The following is a 26,664-nucleotide window of genomic DNA, read 5'->3' as shown; positions in this document are numbered from 1 at the left end:
GGATTTATATTATGTAAAAAATAAATTACAAGTGTGACAATTTTAAAACAAACTTATATGGGTAACAAAAATAAATATATTAAATTAATTTTCCTCATTTTTACTATATTTTTTAATACTACTTAAAACAGCCACAACTGTAAGTTCTTAATCTACAACACATATAAGTATAGAATATATTTGTATACAAATCTTAATCATAAAAGTTTCTTGTTTTGCAAGAGAACACTGTACATTTATTTAGATCATTCAACGAGTAAAAATATTATACCGACTTGACTTTTATTTTACATTTACAATATTTGAGTTATTCTATATCTATACAATCTTCAATCTTGTGTATAATACGTTTAACTTAATATTTTTAGTTTTACTTATAGTTTATAAGTTTTATTTGTAAATTAAATGTATTAGAGTTATTTGAATTATTGCACTAAAATATAAACGATGTTATGTCGATACGATTTGATAATTCTATAGCTATAGCAACACAAGTTGAAGTTTAAATTATTTTATTGTTATAAGTTTATAACATTAATTAGAAATCAGAATGTTTAGTTAAGCGTTTATTACGTTATATTTTATACGTACTATTAAATCACCGTATATTTTCGTATACAATTGATTATAATAACAGTAATAAAATTACAATGTAAGTATATAAAGTCATATTGACTAAAGGTACAATATCATAATAATAAACAAAAATAATAATAAATAAATATAATAATATACATGTAACTAATAGTAAATTAAAGTTATTATTATCGTCAAGTATATCGGGAGGTCAAAAGGTGATCAATTTTCATTATTATAAAGCGTATACTATTTTTTAATGACTATATCATTGTACTTATAATATAAGATATAAGATGACGAGAACCAAAAATATTATTAATTATTATTAGGCATTTGCAGATAGGTACCTCATACTCATACTACAGGTTCTACTCATACTCGCAATTTATATGGAACCATAACGTTTAAATTTCAATCTGTGATTGTAAATCTAAATATTTTTAATTCATGCTACAGTACCTATAATATCATATAAATCTCAAAACTCAGCGAGAAAGGTGACAAAATTAAAAAAAAAAAAAAAACACTATAAAACTTATATGGAAATAGCATGAAGTTAGAGTTTATTATAAGTTTCAGATAAGTAATTTTGGCAGTAAATTCTATAATATTCTATAGAATAATATTTTGGATCTATAAATCAGATTTGATTAAATATTAAGATGTGCAACTTAGCTAGAAAAAACACTAACAAGAAAGTTGATAGGACTCTCAATAATTATCATTTAATTTTTCTTTCACAATTATAAAACCAATGCTTGCTATTGTAACTCCTCAAGTAATACTTATGCTACTTTTAAAGCAAAAAATGATTACATAAAAGCGGTCACAACTGAAAATGAGTCATTTTTCTTGATCGACGGTACTTTCCGCCAAGTGCACATTTGTCATTAAATATTACTGTAATATTGTTTTTGACGCGATGACTTTATGAATTCGTCTAAAAGTAATAAAGCATCCATACGTATTTATTATAGTAACATAATTGACTTATATGATTTGTATTTTTTTGAATTATGTCACCTTTTTCACCGAGCGTGCATGCTGTAATATGATGTCTCGAAGTAGTATGAAAGTATTGTAAAAAATGTCGACAGTATAATATATAAATATATATAAATGAAAAACAATGAAAAAAAAAGACATGCCTAATGTTAAACAATCTCCTGATCTCTACTAATGGCTTCAGCGTGTTTTTTAGCTTTTAACCGCAAGTCGGCTATACTGGAATTTTTGGTTAACAGTCTATCTTGATGCAATGCCGCAAGAGCAGCTAGACTCAGACCACTCGGAGGATATGGCGCAGGGCACAGAACGCCTCTTCCCATGGCCACCGCATAATGCAACTGCAATAAACATATATATTTCTCTCTGATTTTACAGTACGATATTGTATTACACGATATCTGCGAATCGTTACACATTTTACGCAGCACGTTGAATTTTTCAATATTTTTCTCAACGATGCGATTTTTCAAACATTTAACGCGATCGACAATACACTTAACGATTACCTGTTGTGCGGCCGTCAAGATGGCCGGATCGAACGCGGAAAACGCGGCTGCAGCTGCAGCTGAGGAGTTGAATTGCAACTGCGGTAGTCTCGGCACGTTCACGTACGGTGCCACTCGACACGGCTCTAGAGGCGTAGACACGTTTTGGTGCATCATCAGGCCTGTAAAAATGTAATAAAATCATGATAGTAATGCATCGCGTAGTATCTAGTTTAAAAACATATCTAATATATTGATGTTAACAGTTTAAGTTATAATTTATCACACGGTACAGTCGTGTGTCGGACAGTTAATACTATATGGTATTATGGTTGGACCATGTCCGCGCAATCTTCAGATGAATAAACTATGTTGTAGAAAGTAAAATGTGGTGTCCGTAAAATTACTCGCACCGACTGGAAGCCGTTTTTTTTTTTTTTTTGTGTGTGTGTTCTATAGACGACGTTTAACAATAAAGTATCGTCAAACGTACCGCAACAATAACGCCATAAACTGTGTAGGTTACTTTATTGTAGTTATAGCGAAAAATATGGGACATTTGATACCATTGTTTACCTCTATGTAAAATGTATTTATATTATACGCGTATCAAAAGTATCTAGAACACGAAATGATAAAGACTTTTGTATCGGTGTCTAGATAGATATGCGTCAACAGCACGGCGTAGTCAGGTGTTGGGAGGCAGCAGTTCTAGGAGAAATTGTTGACAAATTTAAAAATGCTTTCAGTGTTCTGTGAACAGATTTTACGTACTATGGACGTATACATATAGTTTTGTGTTTTTTTTTTTTTTTATTATTGTAAAAAGACGTCAAAAAAATAAAAAAAAATATGTACGATAGTTATAGAAGGGAAATTGGAAAATGAAAACAGATTGAACTTAAAGTATTTTTGAATTTAGTAAAGATAGTTTATAAACATATAATAGATATCCTATTAAGGTACACCGAGCAAAGTATTAGTAAAATCGTTTTTTCAAATGTATCATTTTCTATACCATCAACCCCAACATACATCATATTAGCTACCTAGCCATATTTTTCAATAATTTTGAAAACCATATCGTTACGAATAAATATTATTTCGTTCATAGTTCAAATACACAAATATTATCACCTAAACGAGTTTACAGCAGCAAAAGAAATTAATAACGCAGAATAACGTCACATTTTAATATCATCGAATTACAATTATTGTACCTACGATCAAAACAACGAAATATTAGTCCATACAGCATCGTCTAAACATACTTACATACACATTATACATTAGTACTTTACAGACATTATTGGACAACTGTGCGGCGTGTGTACCGCATGTATGTCACTCGATGAGACAGTCAATAGTAAATTATTATCAGTGCACCAATTGTGACAATAATAATAATAATAAGGCCGCTCTTACACATATACACGCATATGGGATGTTTTGCACGGATCACGGAGGGATTACAAATAATCTGGACCCGTAGATAATAATATATATATACAGTTGTCGCTTAATCAAGTTAAGTGTGTGTGCGGCGCAACGAGTGATTGTCACCCGATTGCACCCCAGTGAGCGATTAGGAGAACTGCTCTGCTGCACCAGACCATCACTCCCTCTTCTCAGTTTGCTGTGCTCGCTAAACGGTAACACAACACACGTACACACACACACACAATAATATAAAGGATGATTTATCAAGAACGATCACCCCATAATGAATTTATTGAAAATCCTATTTTTGTTAGTCTTAAATACACCTACTAAAAGACCATATTTTCAAATTGTCGAGATTACTTATATTACGTAAGGAGGTGTCCTGTGATGATACGAATTCTGTTTTTTAAAGAAGACCTTTTTTTTTGTTATATATGATTTAATAGATAGATTTTAAGAAAACGTTGATTAAAAATGTGCACGAAAGTTATTTCTAAGTTATTTATTTATTTATATTTTTTTGTTTATACTAATTTTATAAGTAGTATTTCAAAATGATTTTACAAAAATATAAAAAGATGTAATATCGAATCTAATTATACACAGATCATTTTTTAAAATTATAAACAAAAATAGATGAATACAATTTTAAAATCACTATAGATAGCTATTAACCCTATATACTATATAGTCATATCTTCCAAACCCATTATTTTTGGTACCTATAGTTATACAAAATTAAATAACTCAAAAATTACTTGTTCGAATTTTGATTTTGATACGTAAATTTTCAAAAGAATTATTCACTAAATAATTAACAGTATAAAAATGGGATTTTCATTCGGAAAATAGAAGTTTTTATCTCCACAGATCACTCCTTAAAGCCTTAAAAATTTAAAAATATAGTTTTTTTGCATATAAAATCAGAATTTGAACAAATGCAGTGTTGAAGAATAAAAATGGAGTGAACACGCTTGGTGAATCACTCTGTATATTATAGATTTAAGTATTTGTAAACTTCTGTACACCGTGCTGGGGTGACGGCGACTGCTCATGGACAGAGGGGGTTTGTTTGTTTGCTTTTTTCGCTAATTCGATTTCAATTTTTCCCCGCGGTCCAGTCGTATGTGCACTTACAGCACCGCGATCACGACGACTGTTGTGCATAATATAAACTGGTAAAATAATATCATGTATATAAATTGGTACAAGACATATTATTTTCATATTAGAGACGGCCTATATGGTCGCAGATACAACATCTACACTATAATATTTTATTAGTTTACTTCACATTTAATATACATGATATTTATTGTAGTATGTGCAAATTTAAGTTGTCTCATTCGTTCTTTTTCTAAGATTTTCATTTCATATTCGTACATATTACATACCTATGAGCTAGTAGTCGTCATCATGAAGTATTTTTTTTATGAATTTATCATCTGTTTAGTTATTTAACATCTATAATTAAAATGCATTCACGACTTGCGCCAGAAATAAGATTATAAAAATGAAAATAATTTTTATTTATAATTTTAGTATTATTGCAGTATGGTTTCCATTAAATGTTTTCAAGTGGGATTTGGTAACGCTAAATAGGAAGTATAAAATAATTGCAGACAGATAATACAATAATTTTGACCTATTTACTTTGATTTTTCTTTTATGAATATGCTAAGCGTGTTATAGCAATAAATATTATTGCTTAAGCAAATAGCAAGTGATTTATATTTAAAATAAAAGGTTGAGTTTAAACGATTAACGTATATTTTAGTTGTAGATGTTAACGTCTATACCGTGATGTCAAACACAACATTAGACTTTGATATTTTGTTCAAAACCAACTCATTTAAAAATACATAAACACGTTTACAAATACTAACATTTGTAAAATTAAATTAACTGATTGTCATGCCATGCACTAAGCAAATATCTGTGTCCATCATACTATATTATTTAACGAATTTAACAAAAACAATATAAAAATGCAGTATTAAAGCAGTACATTTACAAGTTCTAAGCACGCGCCCCTGTAAATATTATAATTGTATAATTCATATATATTTTTTCATTATAGGGACAATAGTCACCCTGTTTATTGGATAAGCCTTTGGCCCCGCTCAGATTTAATATAATTCGTTCGTTGTCGTTGTTTTGCGCAGCCGAAAAAAAATTATACTTACATTATTAATATTAATGACCGACCATAAAACGTGTTGCGGTACGTTAATCGCGTTTGTATACGATTATATTATATTTATATATGTGTGAGTGCCCGCGCGGGACGGTGAATATAATACGTACTATCCCCCGTCGGACATTAAAATGAAATTATCTTTCTCGTTTATTTTTTTCATTTCTAAATGACAAGTGCGATTTTTATTCCAGAGTGACTTTGAACATTATGTACATTTATCTACAATAATCACTACTGCGTACCTCCATAGTAATGATTTTGTTCGTGGTTTTCGTGTATTTTAAAATATATTTTATTGTTAATATTTGAATAAAATGACACCTAGTATGTCATAATTTATTAAATAAAATATCCCTACACTAGGTGTTACGTATATAGTGGCCGTATAGTCAACAAAATGTTATGATGACGCAAGCGTGGATATAAGCTGACTTATGCCTTTTTTCTATTTGGAAATTGTTTATATTATAAAATAAATAGTTCATACGTTTTAAAATCTATAAATTTAAAATAGAAATAAAATAGTTTATATTGTTATCACATTTTATCTATAATTTCTTTACTTATTTATAATTAATATATAAAATAATCATAGTATTTTTTTTTTTTTTTGAAAACACTATAACCCCTCCCCTCACTTTAGATTTTTATGGCTGTGGATGACTATGGTGATTTATTTGTAGTCACCATCGAAACAGTATTAATAATGTTTTACTTAAATATTTAAAAATAATAATAATTATTATACGGGTGATTTTCATATTTTAAGTATTCATATTTTAATGTCATTATCCTAAAAGTTTTACGATGAAAAAGTAACACTATATTATGTTTATACAAAGATACTATTTAAAAACAGATTTGTTATTGTAATTTTAAAAATTATGATTTTCTCTCTTTTATTTCAGAGTAGTGACAGAGAATCCATCCAAGACATTTTATTTCTAACGATTTGAAATATACTAAATACGCTTATTTTTATGTAATTTACACATTTTTTTTTTTTTATCGAAAATGCTATTGTTTGGTTGTCTTTAAGTTGAGCATGTTATATACAAAATAAATGAATATAGTCCATAGGTAAGAAATTAGGTATTATGAAAGTATTTGTAAAATAATAATGTTCATATTTTATGTACATTCTATAACTATTAATAAATGTTTATGTTTTTAAATCTGCACTTTGCTTTATAACTATTTAATGGTTTTAATATTACCTAATACCTACACCCATGTTATCGCGATTATTTGTCGCAATATCATTTTAAATAAGCGAATTATATACAAATATACAAATAAATTATTTGTTAGAAGTACCTCTTATTGTATGCATTAAAAATAGCAAAGTAAAATCATACCTTTATGCATTTGACTTTCGTGTTTTCGGCATTTGGCCCGTCTGTTTTGAAACCATACCTAAAAATTTTAAAGTTTTTTTAAATTAAATGGTATAAATTATCTGTGAATTAACGTGATTGAATAAAAAATCACTTAGTTACAATACAAAGCTTTAGAGTAAAACAAGAACATTGTTGTACCAGCATTGCTTGAATTTTAATATTTGCACATTTTACTTACCATAATGTTTAAATAATTGTTTTTTTTTTTTTAGTATAAAAGTTAATATTTTAACGACTTTTATAATATTTTATAATTTATTTTGTTTAATTAGTAATTTATAGTAAAAAACTAACTTGTACTCTTGCTTCACTGAGACCAAGACGCTGACTAAGCTCTTCTCTCATAAATGCATCGGGGTAGTGAGTTTCATCAAAAAGTCTTTCGAGTTCGTTGAGCTGTTCTAGAGTGAAGTTGGTCCTACTTCGTCTCTGCTTATTGGACGGACCATTTAACTGCTTATTGTTACTGTTTTTTGAACCATCGAATGTTTGACGGTAATCTTCTACACTGTCTTCTTTAGGATCTTTGAAATCTAAAAATGTTTATTTTAATCGTTAAAAGATTGTTATTCAATGTTTCAAGTTAAACAAAATATAATGTGCATAAACTATGTATCATTTAATTAGAACATTGAAGTAATATAGTATAATATATTTCACGGTAAATTTATTTTCAAGTTGCTTAAACTATTTTTCTATTAGTTATTATATTATATTTACCTAAAAGAGTTATTGTTCCAAAATACATTTGTATTTTTAATTAAGTTTAATTTATATATTATTGTTTTAAATTCTAGTTTTTTCTTTAGTTGTATAATTTATAATACGCAAATTCAACATTTAAATTTATATATATATATATGTATATACAATCTATTTTTTCTTATTAAGCATTATTTTTAGTAATTTAATTATTTACACATTTTTCGGGGATAACGTTTAATTGTTTTGTTTTGCAACAAATTTAGTTCTCAAGAATTTTGCATCAAGATAAATAATAGAATGGTGAGTTAGGAATAATTTAGTATAACAAATTATTTACAGACCAAATTAATATTGTGGGTAACCATTTTATAACTAAATTAAATTCAAAGTTGTGTATTAATTATCATATAATTGAATATAATACATTTGTGCTAATAAAAACAAATATCATTATAATTTATATTTATAGCTAGTTTACTTATTCAAATATATTGAGTTATTGATAAATTAATTTTTATTATGTCGCTTGTGAAATGTAAAAAGTAAAATAAAATGTATTTCGTACGTTAGTATTCTAATCCAATATGCTAACAATTATTACGAAGAATAAATTCTTACATATTTCTTTATATATGGTTGCAATTATAAGCTAAAAATCATACCATTGTAAAGGTTTCATATATAAGTACATATAATATCGTACACTGGTAGGTATTAGGTGTAAATAAGTATCTATTTAAAAAATGATTTTGTCTTCCACAAATTAAAACCATTTAACTACAGATGTGCTTAAATAATTGTTCCATTACTTATATTAATGTGGATTTACATGGTATTATGCTTCTTATTTTTAACATTATTATATTCGAATATAACTAAAATATGATGATTATTATATAATTATATATAGTGTACGATTAGCAGTAAGTACTTTATATTCTAGCAATTATACTGTTAACTTGCCAATAATACTAATTGATTACCACTTTTATTATGACTTTTTTCGTAGCTTAAGGTTTTAAGCACCGGTTACTAGAGGGGTTTGAGATAAAAAAAAAAAAAAAACAAAATTAATTCGAATATGTGCATTTAATGCCATTTGGCAAATTAAACACGCGCACAACATAGCTATTAAAAGCTTAACGTAATCGTTTCCTTTATTTCATTATTCATTTCCATCTTCCCACTTTCTCTCTCACTCTCTTCAAATTTCTTTCCTCCCTATTTTTACACTGTGATTTGCAGCTACTTAAATGGGTCTAACAAATTAATTGGGGTTCCGCCTATCAAATCGATTACATTTAAATCGTATTTAGTATGAGTGTACCTGCATTTAATGGAGTATACGTTTGCAAACCGTTTGAGTAAAATTTGCATGATTGATTTTTATTTTTATTATTATATGAGTACCTACCATGTTACTAAATATAGTTAGTTGGTACTTAATAATGATTTATACAAACGTAAAGTGTATAATACACATTTTTCTTATGTCATGAATTTTAAATTATATTAATATTAAACTAAAATATGATATTATAATATATGATTAATTTATACAATTTTAAATTCTTAACTTAGATTGGTAGCTACCTGTGTTGGGGAAATATGATCAATCACTCATATTCAGTGGCGTATTTTCGGGGCGGAGGTCTCCCCGGGTACGAAAGTCGTAAATGAGTTTCTACGTAGGTACAAAGAAAGGTTTTTTAGATTCCTTCAGTCTTCACCCCCTCCCCCCTCACAAAAAAAAAATAAATAAAAAAAGAAGAAATTTAAAAATACGCCACTGCTTATATTGATTCGGGTTATATGATATATTATTATTAATTTTAAAACAATAACAAATCATTTAAAAACGATCTTATAAGCTAATTAGTAAAAGTTAACTTACTGAAATTTTTATAAATGTATTGACTGTCATTTACGTTTGGGAAATCTAAGATTAGATAATATAAATAAAGTTAACTTTGTATTATTTATTATTTAATTATATTGACTTTATTTCCAATAGTCCAATTACTTTCATCTCTATTTTCAAAAAATATAATTTTATATACATTAGAGTATTTACAAAATATATTATCTGTACGATCTATATTCTATTCACATTAACTTGTTATACATAAATGTTAGAGCATAGGTAGAAAAAGATTATTTAAGAAAAATTGTTAATATAAACACCATTGTTTATTTTACTTATTATTTATTAGTACAATAATTAAATAATAATATTCAATACCAAATTAAATTAACTTAAATTTGAATAAAAATACTTAAGAGTTTTTATTTTTTTTTTTAAATAAATTAATGTTGACATAAAAATAACTAGATGTAGATGCTGCATAGTGGATAAATGTAATATTAAAGTTGATGTGATAAATATTAATTCACTTGAAAATAGAAATTCAACATGTTGTTTAAAGTGTGAGACACGCTGACGTATAGTTTAATAAAAACGTATTACAGTTGCTTAAAGTATACTTTATTTCATATTTCAGGTTGAAATTGGAATGGTTATTAAACCACACATAAAAAGTTTAGTTTATTGCCGTAATTATATGCGTACATTATTGAAAAGCGAAGTATAGTAATTGTTAATAGTTCGGACGAAATAAATTAAAATAAAGTACGGTATTATAAAAAAAAAAAAAGTAAGTATACGAAAAGTAGCTGTATTTATATATATATATATATAGAGAGAGAGAGAGAGAGAGGGAGTAAACCCTTTGTACAAGTCTACGATTTTTATTATGAAATAAAATTACGACGATGAGACGGTTTGTTGGAGTTACGGGGCAATTAATTTAAGTCTGTAGCCCTGAAGTACTCTAGGGTGTAGTTACGAAGTCCCGCCCTGCAGTCGAAGAGGCCTTAAGACGTTTTATTCCTTCCCCTCCACCAACACCATCCGGATCGCCACCCAGCGACTGTGCATCTGTTATGTCTCGGATTAGTCTAATCCCATTACTTTAATTAAGAGAAAGGAAGAGAGAAAGGAAAACCACCCTCCGTCCATCTCTATGTCGTAGATACCTGTATATATATATATATATTATCTATATTATCTTTTTACACCTTGCGCCAATCGTTCACACCTATAATAATAATATATATTTCAGTTATCTGATCCATCTACAATTGAATGGAAATCCCCCACAATATATTATGAATTTCTTTAAAATACGCTAGTTCTATAACGAAATAGAAAGTTTAAATTTTTTATTTCATAATCTGTTACAATACTTATGACTAAAGACCGGATTTATATGCATTTTAAATTGTTAAATATGTATGCAAATACGCATCAAAAAAAAAAAATAAAAATGAAAATATGCAAGAAAAAAATGCATAACATGCAAAATAAAATTTAAATTTTTATTAAATTTTATATTTGATTTTAATTTTGCAGTGATAATTATTTAGTATTTTTATTTAAAATTTCATAAACAAAATGTATAGGATGTATATTTAGCAAATATATGATACAAAAATGTTATTTGTTAATTTGTAATTTAATTTTTAATCATTAGGTAATACACTGTAAAAAATATTTTATTAATATTAAATAGTAAATACATTGATGATACAAATAAGAAAAAAAGTACCGTTTAATGTAGTATATTAATTGGACAAACAATAAGTTATCAAATTATTCTTGGAGACATAAAATATTTAATATTATAATATAAACGTACTTATAATTTGTTTTTTATTTGCTCAACACTTTTTTGGATCGTTAGATGTATATTTGTACGGTTTTTTTGTGAAAATATGCAAAAATATACAGAATATGTACAAACGTCAGAATATGCAAAGATATGCAATATAAAATTTTGATACTTGATCAATCAATTAATGATTTGTGGACACTCGTTAACTGCATGTATATGATGTTAAAAATAGTAACACGCATTTTATGCAAAATCCGGTCTTTACTTATGACTAACGAGTGAGTGTGATACTTGTAAGTTGTAATGAAAAGTTTTATCCCTGGAGAAATTTTCCACGAAATTAATAATTTGTTTATTAAAAAATAGTAAAATATTATAAGCTTTAATTATAATATATATAATATTATACGATATTTAATTATTATTTAATATAGAATAATAGGTATTAATTATTACCGATTTAAGATTTATAGTCACATCATTTTTGAGATTACAAAGTACGTATTTGTATTTTTTTTTTTTTTGATGTATGTCCTTACTCCTTTGATTAGAATATTATTATGTAATTTTGAAGAATATTTTATTGCAGTTTTTGTAATATATGCTTAAGCTATATTATAATTTGGAGAGATTGCAAGATCATAGTGTAAATTATTGTGGTAGGTACATTAAAATATGCTTTACTTATTAAAATTAAAGTTCTGTATAATTATAAAACATTGAATACGATTAGTGTTTGATATTATTGCAGTCTCACAATTGAATACCTTATTTTTAAGTTGGTTTGATGTGAATTTAATAAATTAGTTAAGTTATATTAAATAACTGCATAATTAGTATAGACTAGAGGGGAAAAAAGAAAATGAATAAGGCGTTGATGTTTATAACGATTATGGGAAAATTACATAGTAAGTAATTTTGACGATATTAGTAGTAGTTAATAGTAGTAAAAGTAAATTAATAGGTAAATAAGTAATAAATGCCTATTTACAATAATAGGTAATTAAATAGGTTTTTTGGTTTAAGTATGAGTATGGCAGTAGAATACTGCTATGGTATACAAAAGTAAAATAGCTTTAACATTAAATTAATTAGGTATGCTAGAAAAATGATAACATTTTATTGTTATTTATGGTTGTATGGTTGGAAAGTACGAACAATGCGTGATAAGCAAATGTATTATCCTCACTGTCTTCACCAATCATTAAGATTGGCATTGCGCAAAGTAATTAGAGGATGCCGTATCCCAATAACTATAATAAGTTGTTTAGTAGTCTTCAAATTATCAGAGACATCCACAAGTGTCTTTTTCTACTTACCGTGAGTATTTCTAAGCGTTTAATATAAATTTCTGTGATAGATTTATTAGGGCATTAGCTTAAGTTTTTACGCAAGTGCGTTGTATAGACATTTTTTGTCAGCAAAGTATTTTGTTCTTTGTCATACATCTTGAGCCCAACGTTTTTGTGCTATGAAAGTACACGTGTGTTTTAGAAATAATGTAGATTGAAATGGTCTTGTTTGGTTGCGGGTAACAGTTTTGATTCACATTATTATTTATTTAGTTAATTTGTTATGTATGAAAAGATTTACTAAATCGTCAGTATCAGTAATTGTTTTAAATGAACGGTTTGTAAAAAATTTCACTAGATTTTTAAAATCAGTCAATGATAAAGTGTAATGGTGTTGAATATCATAGACCAACAAAAGTTAGCAATTTATCAAGAACATAACGGTGAAATGACTAGCACACGGCAAGAAGATTGACAATTGAGGAATGGAATTTGAGTTTTAAATTTAAATTACTGTTTTTGACTATAGAAATCAAAATATTCTAGCTTCAACTGTCTAAGTCTCATTTATTTTGACAGTTCCTATTAATATTTAATTTAATGTCTGTCCTAAGTTTTTCCACCGCGACTCGTGTATATTTGTTTTTTTCATCACCACAATGTCAGAAATACTTGTTTAAATAATAACGAAATGTGTACGTGGAGTAGGTACCTATATATAATTTTAATATTTTTAAATTAAATTTTTAGTAAACATTTCATTTATGATCTATTTGATATTTTTAAATCAAAAATAGAGCAATTCTTGCAGGTATAAAATTGTATTACATGTGTGTGTATGTTATATAAGTATAATAAAAATGGTATAAATCGAAAATATCCACGAAAATACGATGGTCACATAATTTATAATAATCGTTATTGTCATCGGATGCCGCAACACGACAATAATAATTATATCTATTACAGTGTATGGTATATGTGTTATGTTATTGTCAATTCCCCAACGAGATGTTCTCCAATAATAATTGGTAACAGTAATTTTCAGGGTTTAGTCAGGTCTGTGTGTGTGCACGCCGCAGTGGAGGCATACACTTATACACACACACTGCAATGTACAGTAGTTACATTCATTAATGTACGTAGTCAAGTATAATTCAATCTCGCCGAATATTACACTATGCTACTATAATATACATATATACATGCGTCGTATACGATAAAAATTGTATAATACGAATAATACGATTAACCCGAGCCGGGGACGATAATAATGATTTCGAGCCACCGTGTATACAATATAATATAATATACAGTGCACACGTTTGTTTTACTGGGCGTGTATTGTGTGATGGTGAAAAAAACAACAATAAATTCGCCCGTGTAACCGACCTCGGATTAATAAAACGAATAAAAACGGCGCGAAGACGCAACAACAGTGGTGAGGGGGTGGAAAAAAATCCAATTTGGTATTTTTGCCGCTCACTGGCAAAACTATATATACGGTTCTAATGAAATTCGGTGGACGCAGCGCACTCAATCACCCTCACCGACCAAAACAACTTTTATTTATATATAGGTACGACTGAACGCGATTCCCCCCTTTTTTTTTAAAAAAAAATAATAAAAACAAGAATAAAAATAAAAATACATTCCCATTATTAAATTTTTTTTATTATTATTATTATTATTACCGAACCGACACAACATTTCGGTTGATATTTACCGCTAAGGAATGAAAATAATAATAGCACATTTATACTGGTCAGATTATCTGCAGATAAAACTAAACAAACGGATTTTACAAGATACAGTAGCTTAGCAGCTACATAATATATATACATTATACATACATATATATTATATATTACGTTATAAACCATTTACAGTTGTCATAATTCCATATTAATGGTTCATATGAGCTATGAATTGATTTTATTACAGTATATATGTTACAAATAATTATTACAGTATTTGATTGGATAAAATATGTTTGTTTCTAATATTGTAGGAAGAAAACTTATGTAAAAGTGTAGTATAAATTAAGACTAATACGTATATTAAAATTTAAATTATTTATGATGTATGTTTGTTGGTTATAGATTTTAACACTTTTTAATAGTTCATATCTATTGACGTATTTACGTGTATATAATATAGTCAAAAGTCATTGATGCAACTTAGGGGAGGAGGGCTAAATTAATTTTAGCAGCCTCGGTTGGCTAGTTCTAAAACATTAAAACTTAATAATTTTGGTTTTACTTATTACTATCGCTATGTTTTATTCGTTATGATTCAATTTTAAAATAGGAGATACTTATCAAAGTATACTTATGTACGATTTTACATAAACATAAATAATAATCACTATTAAAATAATACAATATACAATGTAAAAATAAATTAATAAATTAAGTACATATTTTATAAATATTTTTAATATGTATAGTGTTATATAGTATAAATAACAAATTGATTTAGACAATTTTACACTAAATTAATTTCCTTAATTTGTTTTCATTCAAAAACGTATTACTGTAGATATATAATATATTTATATTAATATTTTCTATTTATGATATATTTAAAAATATTTTGATTTCTTTTAAACTATTTATAAACATTTAAAATTTTTATTTTTTAAAAAAAAAATATCTATTAACACTCGTAGTAAAAAAAGCTTAAAAAATAATATTTATATTACTATAAATTGTAATAACTCGTAACATACTGATTTTTATCTGTTTTAAATATTTTATTTATAATGAAAATTGTAAAGATTTTGTGAAATCACGAACACTTATACTTAATAAAATAATACTGTGTTAACTGAATTTTGATTAGTAATAGTTTTGTAATGATTAAAATGTTCTGTATGCATTTAGTAAAATTTATTGAAATGGGAAATTTTATAAAATAATTGTATATTGTATATTATCTATAATTTATAATTTGTAAATTTAAAAAAATATATTTATATTAGTTGAATTGCTAAATACATATAAGATTATGTGAATGAATGTTAGATCATTTATAATAGGTAATTAATAAAAATATAGCAGAATCTAATTTTATAATTATATGCATATTGCACAGTGATTGAATTTATAATCATGGAATATGAAACTTCATTAACTAACCAAATTTCAAATTTAATTTATTTTAAAATTAAATAAATCTTTTAGCATTAATCGATTCAATGAATAATATTTATTAAAATGTATCAACGATAGAAGATATTAGTCTTAGGTACATCAGTTAATCATAGTTCATAGAATTGTTTTGTTCAGCATTTATTGGTGGTATTAGATAATAAAAATGTATTATGTATTGTAAAATTCGAATGGAATAATATTTTTTGATAAAATTAAGTACTATATGATATATAGTCACAATCTGATCGAATTTGAAGGTAACAAAAAATATATCTTATTGTATGTACAGTCGAAAGTTGTACCTATAAAACCACATTAAAAAATAAAAATTTAACAAGATATTTTTTAAAGAATAATAGATATATACATAAAGACTATAAAATAAACATAAATATAAATTATTAATTATATCTTAAATAAAATCTTACCTTGCAATAAACAAGATCGTGCACATGATTATGTAAATTTTTATTAATTCATTTATATTTTTGTATTACTTATGGGCCACAATATTAGTGTTTATTAATTATATTTGAAACAAATAATCAGGTATTTATAAAATATTTGAATATTTAAATCAATATTTATATTTGCGTGTGTTGAAATAATCGGAATAAGATTATCTAGTAGTAAAATTGACCCTTTTATATAATGTTTATGTTTAAAAAAGACAACATGATCATATTTTTAATGCTATACCTATCTATCTAATCTTATTACCTATTTAATAATTTACTGTTCGAAAATGGCGGTATACAATTTAAAATTTAAATCGTACGATTTTATAACTCACAGTTACTGTGACTTTTATATGACATTACAAGGGTTGAATATTATGTACTATTTATTTTATACTATTCCACCATTGACTTATTACGATATGTTACAAGTTTATTACATAATTGTTCATATTTTTTTAACTTATAATTTTATTAAATATGTATACAATCATAATATTTTATCGAAAATTAGCCATAGTGCTATAAATAGAATATAACCGAAGATTATTGCTTTTAAATCCTGATTAATGTTTTATTTATACAAATTTATTATATAATTATTTATTAATAAAGCTTGCTGGAATTATAGAGCTTTAAAATATGCATTTTTACGGAAATGAAATAATATTTAATTTAAAAGTATCATTTTTATACATCTTAATAATATAATAGTACATTATAAAGTTATCTTAACTTTTATTATTATAGTTATTATAATTATATTGCAATTATTGGGTATATTATAATGTAACATTAAATTTGTAAAGGTATTAATTATTAATAATTAAATTTTAATGATTTTAATGTTTAAATGACTTAATTACTGAATACGACGCAATACGTCATTTTCTATTTAATTTGTTTGTTAAAACTTTAAACATATTTAAACAAAAAAAAACCATTAGGCCAATAGTTATAGTTAAAAAATCAAATCGTTGCCATAAAATGAATTCTGTTTTTTATTTTATTATAATCTCTTTTACAAAAAAATTATTTAAGATTGAAATTTTTTTTTTTTTAAATGGTATTAAAAACTTGAAAAGGTTCTTTCCCGAGCAAAACTATTTTTTTATTAAAATGATCTAGTATTACCACTTGTAAATAATTAACTGTATTATAGTATCTAATTTTATTTTAAGATTTAAGATTTTAATTTTTCTCAAAATTCCATTAAAATTATCTTCATTAATTCATCTAAAAAGAGTGTGTTTGGAATTTTCTTTAGTGGATGATTGAACTTCTGCATTGAAGTTCAACATTTTTTATTCATCGGGATAGGTTTGGATCTATTTCTAATGAATTTAATAACAATATTAGTCGATTAAATTTTTGTCAAAAAAACGATAACGTTACTGACCGTAAAAAATTTATGTTAACGAAAAATTACCATGTACAGTTTTAACGCGCAATTGTATTAAACTGTTATATTAAATTAATAAAGTTCTGCAGTTCTGTTACACACAGTTAAATTTATAGACATATTAACTTATGGATTACGCATTACCCAAACTCTGCTATTAGTTGCCAAGAACCAACATTATTGGAAAGATTGCGGATATGATGAGACCTTAAGTGTACGCTAATTTTTTCTAAAAAATGTCGTTATCTTTGCTATTGAACTCTTTTCTCTTTTTCGTACATATATTATAATCTCAAGTTATATATTTCACGTATCATTTTTTTATAACAATGTCTTGCTCCTGGACTTCTGTTATCTGCAGTCCATTTTTTAAAGGTCTATATAGTTACATCGATTACACGAAATTTATTTTGATTTCGTAAATTTCTAAGTGTTGTCTTCCCAAGTGTTATTGAAAATCAACCAATACCAATCGAAGTCGTTAAAGGTTGTACAATGTCATTTAATGATTATAATATAATATTATATCATAATATATCAAATTTCAGAGGACAGATTTTTTGTAAAAAAACCACGTAGATACTTAGTTTATATTAATAAAAGGTAATGTTTGCGTGGGTATGTAAGTGATCCATAGCCAAGTATATCGCACTCATGGACCATGGTCTTTGAATTTAGGTAACCATATACTCGAGGATGAGTATTTGGCTTCGAAACAATTAGATTTTTCAGTTTAAAGAATGGTTCACACAGTGACTTGTTAGTTCACGAAAAACAAATTGTATTGTTTGTATATGGTTGTTGTAGGTTATGTAAAATAAAATAGTCATTATAGTCGTATATAACTTTAGACCAACATTTTAAACTTAGTTAAAACCATTCTAGTGACTATGTCAAATATTTGTGAAGTTTGCATTAAACAAATTTTAAGTAAATCCACAGGCATTATTTCATTGATTACGACTAGTTAGCAACGCCGCGTAAGTCGCGTGTAGCATTAGCAATAATTATTTATAAATATATCAACCACATAAAAACAAAGGTCTAAAGCATTCTTATGCAAATTCGCGGTTTTTGAAAGATTTTCATAGCATTTTCGTCAATAGATTCAGCGAGATCCGCGTGTGTAAATGGAGTTTACTTTAACCATCCGCGCGGTTCACATGTCTTAATAAAAAAGTTTAAGAAGGGATAAGTCGGCGGCGGGTATTGAATTCGCGACGGAAAACGTCGTCGTCACGGGATAATCAGCTAGCGTGACGTTATAATTATTTACAATTTTAGCGGACAAGTCTTGTGTTATCGTTCGATAACAATATACATACCTATAGCATTAAAATTTAAGACTGAACAATACGAATAAAATACGCGTGCAAACGAATCGTCAGTGCTATACAATTATGACTATAATATTATGTGTTACGATCAAACGGGACCGCAGTGTCGTGGCACATACCTGCGGCGGCTGCGGCTGCGGCGGCAGTGATTCCGGCGATCAGCGCCCGGTGATGGTCCGACGGCGAGGGCGGCGCGCGTGCATGCGGCGATTTCGCGGTCGCGCCGGACGATTGTCGATCTCCGCCGTCGTCGTCGTCGTCGTCGTCATCGATGTTGTTGTTGTTAACGTTGTGATTGTTATTGTTGTTGTTGTTGTTGTTGTTGTTGCTGTGGCCGCGAACGTGTCCGACGGCGGTTTGGCGGGACTGCAGGAGCGTCATCGGCTGCTGCGGCGGCGGTACAGGTGATCCGGGAGGCGATCTCGAGTCGTCCGGGTCGATCACCGGCGACAGCGAAGACGCTCGCGAGTCCATCGGCGGCGGCCCGGAACAGCAGCTATACAGTGCGTCGGCGGCGGTGCGTTGTGGTTGAGGGCGCGACGGCGACAGAACGGTCTGCGTGTACTATACGGGTCTGTGCCGAACAGGGAACGGCGCGGCCGCGGCGTGCAGCAGGAGCAGCAGCAGCAGCAGAGCGGGCGACGAAAACGCGAATCTCTTCAACTGGTCCATGCGGCGGCAGCGGTAACGCGTTATCACTCGATTACGGGGCGATTGCGCACACCATTTCCACCCTCTGTGCCCCCGCCCCCCACTCAGTTATCGACACTCAATCGGAATATAATGCTTATGCGTGTTTGTACGTGTGTGTGTGTGTCTGTGTGTATGTGCGCGCGCGCCCTTACCGCGATATATGTACATATATATATATATATATTATATATCGAAGCGTTTTATGTATAAAACACACACACACATATTTATGTAGACAGAGATTCCTATTTAAATATATATACACCGTATATATACAAATTTTGGTATTGTATATATAAGTATGTATATACGTATGTAATGTGTGTGGGTGACGCGCCAAACGTCCGTCCCCTAACCGTTCGCGGTTGCCGGGGTGACGATCGCGCAGGGGTGGTCGGGATATTTTCCCCCGTCGGGGGGCCGTACGATTTAACGGACGGCCATTGGGCGTATGGGCGGCGCCCGCGACGGCGGTTTATTTATTAAGTGCGATGCGGATCGGAGGGGCCCAATTCATTATCGACAAATGATCGCCGCCGCCGCCTCGGCCCCGCTCCGTACGCCGCGCCGGGCCGACCGTGTCGGGGCGAAACGAATTTGTCACTCTCGCTCTTTATACACCGCCACCGCTCACGCACGCTTTTGCACCGCCGCCGGCGAACCTTTGCCGTACGCCGACACCGCACCTACATACATACAGATACGCATACCTACGCGACGCGTACACGAGACTTGCACGCGCGTTTACAATAATATATTATCATGCCGTGCCCGTTTCCGCGAACGTTATATATGCGGACAAGTAAAGTCGTCGGCCTAACGATATGTATATATTATTTTACATCCGGTGTGCGCGCGACAACACAATATCCTCCGAGCCAACCGACCGCATCCGGTTGGTCCCGCGAGGTTCACGCGCCAGCGCCGTGCAATAATATGTACGCCCGGCGCGGCGGCGGTGATTGATGTACGTCCGCGGCCGAATGGGATGGTTCGATTTCGGTATTGCCATTTCGACGATTGCGACCGTAATAATAGTTGTACGAAAAATAGCTCCCCGCCGCCCCGCGTCCGGGGCACAGTTATAATACGTTGACCGCGATAACGTTACAGATTTTAATATAATAAATTATTCTTACCATCACCGTCATGTGCATGACGAGTATACGTTTTGTACTGTTGTTTTCGATCGTTCTCGTTGCACGTTATGCCTACACGTTTCGATCCATATTGGGATTTGATTTTTCGAGTGGTTATATACATTTATTTTAGTCTCGTGCAACACACTTTTGACATCTTGATAGATCATATTATTATACGTTCTGCGCAGCAGTATTATGATACATTATAATGTTTTATTTTGACTATACACAGCTATGCCGTTTAATTTTTTCAATCTTGTTGAGAACTGAAGTTCCAATAGTACTAGATGTTTACTGATATTTGGTATCAGTAGTTACAAGTACATTAGTCGAAAACTAAATACTAATCTAGAGAAATTCTTCTTTTTCCGAAATTCCAGTCTGTCTGTAAATTGTGATGGACCAGCTTGTTTAGAATTTTTTTCATTTCACTAACCGATGTCGGCTGATTTATGGTACATTGCGTAGAAAATCGAAACCTGTAACCGTAAATATAAACATATTTTTAAATTAGAATTGAATTAATATACGTAAGACAACAAATAAGTAGGTACTTCAATTCTCATAGAATTAGTTTAATATTATTGCTATACATAATTGCATAATTATATTGACATGTATGAATCACGGTAATCTCGTGGATATTCCCTTAGACTTTGATCTCTTTTGTTCAATTTCAATGAATACGATTTTTTATCATAATCAATGATAATATCAAAGTTAATTTAAGTTTTTTATTATTATTTATTATGATAGCACATCGATTTACTTGTTCACAAGGAGTGTTATAGAGTCTTTACTTAAATATTATCATCATGTGTATGGTGTATTAAATTAAGTTTAAAAACAAAAATAGGAATTATACCTAATAAATACGGTTTATGTCAGGTAAACTTAAGCATTACCTACATAATATATACAGTTAATTTTATAATATAGTATTAAGTAGGTACAATAGTTACATGTATATCAAAATATACACTTCCTAATAACCAATATTGATTTTTATATTGTTATAATTCAATCAGCAGGTTCATTAAATTATTTATACTTTGAAATTACAGTAATAATCTACAAAAGTGGAATTCGTTTGGATATAACAATCGGAAAATAAATAAAACAGTTTGAACGCCAATTCATCCGAAACTGCAACCCAATTAACTGCATGCGTTGTTGATTATATACGCTGTGTCGACTAAATGTACTTGCAAATACTACTAAATTTGTATAATTAAATTTATATACACACCGCACATGGGCTAATTGCGTATTCGTAATTCCAAATGTACGTGCTATGAAAAATATATCACACACAAATGAATAACGGTTTATCAATATATTTGTCAATAATTGTTGGTATTTACTCTTTTTACTGCAATATAATTTCACAAAAAAAAAAAAAAACAAAAACATTTTAGTATTAAAATAATAGAAAATTTCTATTCTACGCTAATATGTATCTGCATTCTGCAACACCCGATGATCGTCTATAATATAAATTATACAATGACATAAAAAAAATAATTTTTAACTGTTTTGAAATATATAAGTTTATTAATAAGAATAAAATATGCTTTATAACATTGTACATTATACAATATGATATCTGTTTATTACGGTATATATACGATGAGTATATTCTGTGATTCGATAAAAAATCCATTTATTAAAAAAACCCTTCTTACCTAAATTATTGATACAGCTATACTTTGTTTTAATTATAACAAACAAGAACAAGTTTTAAGTTTATAAGCGAAGTTTAGTAAATTTATTTAGAGAGACTGAACTAATTGATACCGTTACTCCGAAACCTTTATTATTTAAATGAATAAAGTATAATATAGTATATTAAAAAATTAGAATTGATTAATGAATTGAATATATTTTTACGTATATACAAGATGTTTTACGAAGCATGATCATTATGCTCACTGTTTATTTTTTTTTTAGTGGATTAAATCTATTCAAATTCTGATTTTAGAATTTTTATGCAAACTCAATCCATATCTTCATAAATACAAATCTTCTATTCTAATGCAAACCGTTCGTTTTTTTTTACTGTACATTTTTAAAGAGACGATTATATTTTAAATAATAATCTATAGCTATAAATTAAATTTTAAAATAGTTATCTAACTGCATGTACCTACCTATTATAAGGAGAACAATCCATAACAAAATATTTAAAGTATTATATATTACTAATTAATATTAAAGTATTTACATTTGATAATTTATTCAAATGTGAATAAGAGTATATTATATTTAAATGCCCTAAAAACTTTTGAAAAATTATCTAAAAAATAACATGATAAAATGAAAAACATCAAAAAATTAAGAAAAAAATGCAGAATAACAGTTTCACTTTAGAAGTATTCTTTACGTAAAACGAATTATGTACTTGGAATTCATTATCTTAGAGTACAAAAAATAATAATCTTTGTATTGAAATTCGCGCCCTATTAAATAATCAAGAAATTATTCATTCTAATTTCATTTTCGATAAACAAATTTTAACAAAAATTATAAGATTAACGATTTCTAATAAAAGTTGGAGGTAAATGATTTTTTTAAAAAAATAAGTTAATGTCGCTAAAAATTACTCATTAAATAATATTTAAAAAAACGATATATTTTTATGTGTTACATAAATAATACTACTAATTCAACAATATATTTTGTAAACACTTATTTAAACAGAAAAACCCTCAAAGTCGAGAGGAATCGTGGTTCACCAAATGCTAATAATTTTTATTTAGATTGTTTTGCTTAAGACTTTGGCCCTGTACTAACAAACCAAATCAACTATACTCTCGAGATATATATTCCAAATTTCCACGCCTATTTTACTGGTTTTAAACAACGATACATCGTCTCGAAAAATGGTTAATCAAGTGAAAACTTGTATAGTTTTAACTTTTGAAAGTTTTGGTTTATTAAAATAAAAAATATATTATATGCTGTGGTTTTCGTTTCGGTAATATTGTATTCGCCAGTATTTTCAATTTTTAAATATTGAAACCTATGCATAATGCATGGTAAGTATTTTTACATGTATTTCGTTATCAGTTGATAGTAATTTACCATTTATCACATAATAAGAGAAGAAATACTCAAATATTACGAGTAAAATAGTTTTTTTTTCCCAATACATTGGATTTATCAGTCCAAAATAGAGCAATAAACGTCTGTATTATACCTATCCAACTCATATAAAATAAAAATAAAAATAAAACGTGTAAGCGTTTCAATATAGGTGATGTGGTGTCGGTTTCACAACTTTAGAAATGTTCCCGCGGTTTCTTTTCATTCGGTCTCACTGCAATATAGGTACCGCATATAACGTATCCTTATGTTTGTAATAAAGTATGCATGCTGTGTATAGATTATATACCACCGATGCATCTGTAATGCTAAACGTAATATAGATAGTGGGTTATATATATATATTAATATAATATAATGCTCTGTCACGTAATATATAATATACGCACAGCGCAGTGCACGCGTATTATACATTTTGGTGTTTATGCTTTGTTGAAGAAAGGTTTATTGCGTTGGTATATATTATTATATAGGTACCTGTAAAATTAAATTAATTAAACCGCCGGCAGTTTGCGTTCGGGGGTTGCTTAATCAATGCGCGCGCCAAAGATGGCGGCAGCCAAGAGAGAGCATATTATTATGTACACATTATATAAATACGTATATGTGTATGTGTGCGTACCTCAACTCACCCCGTTGGTGCGGATATATACTTAAACTGCAACAGGAGCACTACCTACCGTATACACACACAAGCGCGCAAAGCGGATATATAGCCCTTTTGCCGCTCGGTTTTAATTATACGACACCCCATGATAAGACATCTTCACCTTCCTCCAAAGCTGCAGATACTACTCACTCCACCGACGCGTCTTTTTCGCGTTATCATATCGCACTCATTTATTATTATTATCATTATTATAATATATATATAAATGTATGTATATACGAACGCCAGCGTTAATTTTAATTAAACAGGGCGTATGGCCGGCAATTAACTAATGAATTACACTTTACCAACGAAGCTTTGAGTGTGCGTATATATTGTATTATATTATAAACATTATACAGGGTGATCCATTGAACGTATAATAAACTCATTATTTCAGAAAACACTTGAGTTTTTGAAAACATTTATTTTACATAATATAATCTGAAGTGTCGTTACTAAACAACATTTTTGTAGGGAAATATATACTATAGTTTTACTAATTTTTAATTTTGTTTTACTGTTTTGAGTTAATCGAAACATATATTTTTAATTTCATAATTCAAAGTTGAATGTTATTCGGAATATTTCGATATAAATAAATCAAATTTCGGATAAGTACCGACTAGTTTATAAGTAGGTATCTAAAGATTAGATGAGCGGACCCGTGGACCAACATACCTAAATTTAGTATAACTATACTTCTATACTCATCTGAATGCATGTTATCATTAAAAAAAACCGATAACGATATCGGTTAGCAAATATAACGTGAAAAAAGATATTTTCAAAAATCATTAGCAGTTATTAAACTAATGAGTATTTTACGTTAAACGGATCACCCTGTAAATGCAATTTGCACAAAACGCAGTTTCTATTGTTATGTTTTTACTTTCGTTGTACGCAATATATAATATCATGTATAAGTACGCGTGGCTTTTACGGCTCGTTCGGCGCCCCGGCGAGAGACCACTCGCGCGTTTGCCGTTCAATATGATAATATGTATACTTACTTCACGTAACGCACGTTTACTCGCGACGCCACGAATGGGAGAATAGTTATGATCCCCGGTGCATGTCGTTAAGTCTGTTGAAAACAATATCATTTATATAGCTATAAATTATAATTGCAGCGCATTATACAGACGTGCGGACACACGATTCGCAAATTGTTGATTATGGGATACGAAAAATATTGATGGGCCATCTACTTATTCTACTTCTCTTTCTATATATATATATATATATATATATTAGGTGATTATTTTATCGCATACTCGATATTTTGAAAATATTTTTTATATGATTTCCATTTAAAACAAAATAAATATTTTTATTTAATGACGACATACGTTTTTAATTTCATATTCTGATGCAGAATAATTTTCTGAGTATTTTGATACATAAAAATCGAAATTCGGATGAATAGTTTATGAGTTATAACTTACAAGTATTTAAAATTTTAGTGAGTAGTGTGGAGAAATATGAAGATAGCCCACAAAATCTTATTCTACTAGCTATTACTATAGATTTTGAAATATCGAGTGTTCGGCCTGTTTGCTAAAAGAATTTTATTGTATACGTACCTAAATTAATATTTATTCTTCTTAAATACATTAATAAGAAACTAAATACTCACTTTGTTGTTACTAAGATATTTTAATGTTTATTAGTAACATTTCATAAAAAACATTAAATGTTTATTGATTAGAACGAAAGTCACATCAACACAAAGAATAAACAATAAACTCATCAATAACCTCTTCAATATATATTTTGAAACAATTTTCTATTCGGTGCTTAATAAATAAAAATATAAGTGATGAGTCGAAATATTCTTGCAAAATTGTACTTCAAGGTTTAAATATTTAAATTTTACAGTGGGTAATTTAGAAAATGTATGCTTACATAGTCATCTCTAAAACTTATACCAACTT

The 26,664-nt window shown here is 28.6% G+C and overlaps 1 protein-coding gene across 1 annotated transcript; it reads right to left on the bottom strand.

The window, feature by feature from the left end:
* Positions 1-753: 753 nt before the first annotated feature.
* LOC112604158 (short stature homeobox protein 2-like) lies at positions 754-19,983 on the bottom strand. The gene is made up of 5 exons (XM_025353058.1): positions 19,258-19,983; positions 7,410-7,648; positions 7,074-7,131; positions 2,094-2,254; positions 754-1,925 (listed from the first exon to the last, which is right to left on the bottom strand). Exons 1-5 carry the CDS (start codon positions 19,610-19,612, stop codon positions 1,734-1,736), a joined length of 1,005 nt encoding a protein of 334 aa, XP_025208843.1. The 5' UTR covers positions 19,613-19,983; the 3' UTR covers positions 754-1,733.
* Between the last annotated feature and the right edge of the window lie 6,681 nt (positions 19,984-26,664).

The sequence above is a fragment of the Melanaphis sacchari genome, unplaced genomic scaffold (genome assembly GCF_002803265.2).
Source record: "Melanaphis sacchari strain LSU unplaced genomic scaffold, SCAv2.0 Contig11_pilon_pilon, whole genome shotgun sequence".
NCBI classification, from domain to species: Eukaryota; Metazoa; Arthropoda; class Insecta; order Hemiptera; family Aphididae; genus Melanaphis; species Melanaphis sacchari.
The sequence above is the reverse complement of the archived record's forward strand: the minus strand, read 5'-3'. Positions and strand labels throughout refer to the sequence as shown.

Excerpts from the sequence above, each read along its gene's own strand:
- LOC112604158 (XM_025353058.1), bottom strand. The coding sequence starts at position 19,612 with ATGGACTCGCGAGCGTCTTCGCTGTCGCCGGTGATCGACCCGGACGAC. Across the intron at positions 7,132-7,409 it reads TCAGTGAAGCAAGAGTACAA|GTATGGTTTCAAAACAGACG; the intron begins GTTAGTTTTTTA and ends TAAAATTTTTAG. Across the intron at positions 2,255-7,073 it reads CGAAAGTCAAATGCATAAAG|GCCTGATGATGCACCAAAAC; the intron begins GTATGATTTTAC and ends ACATTTTTACAG.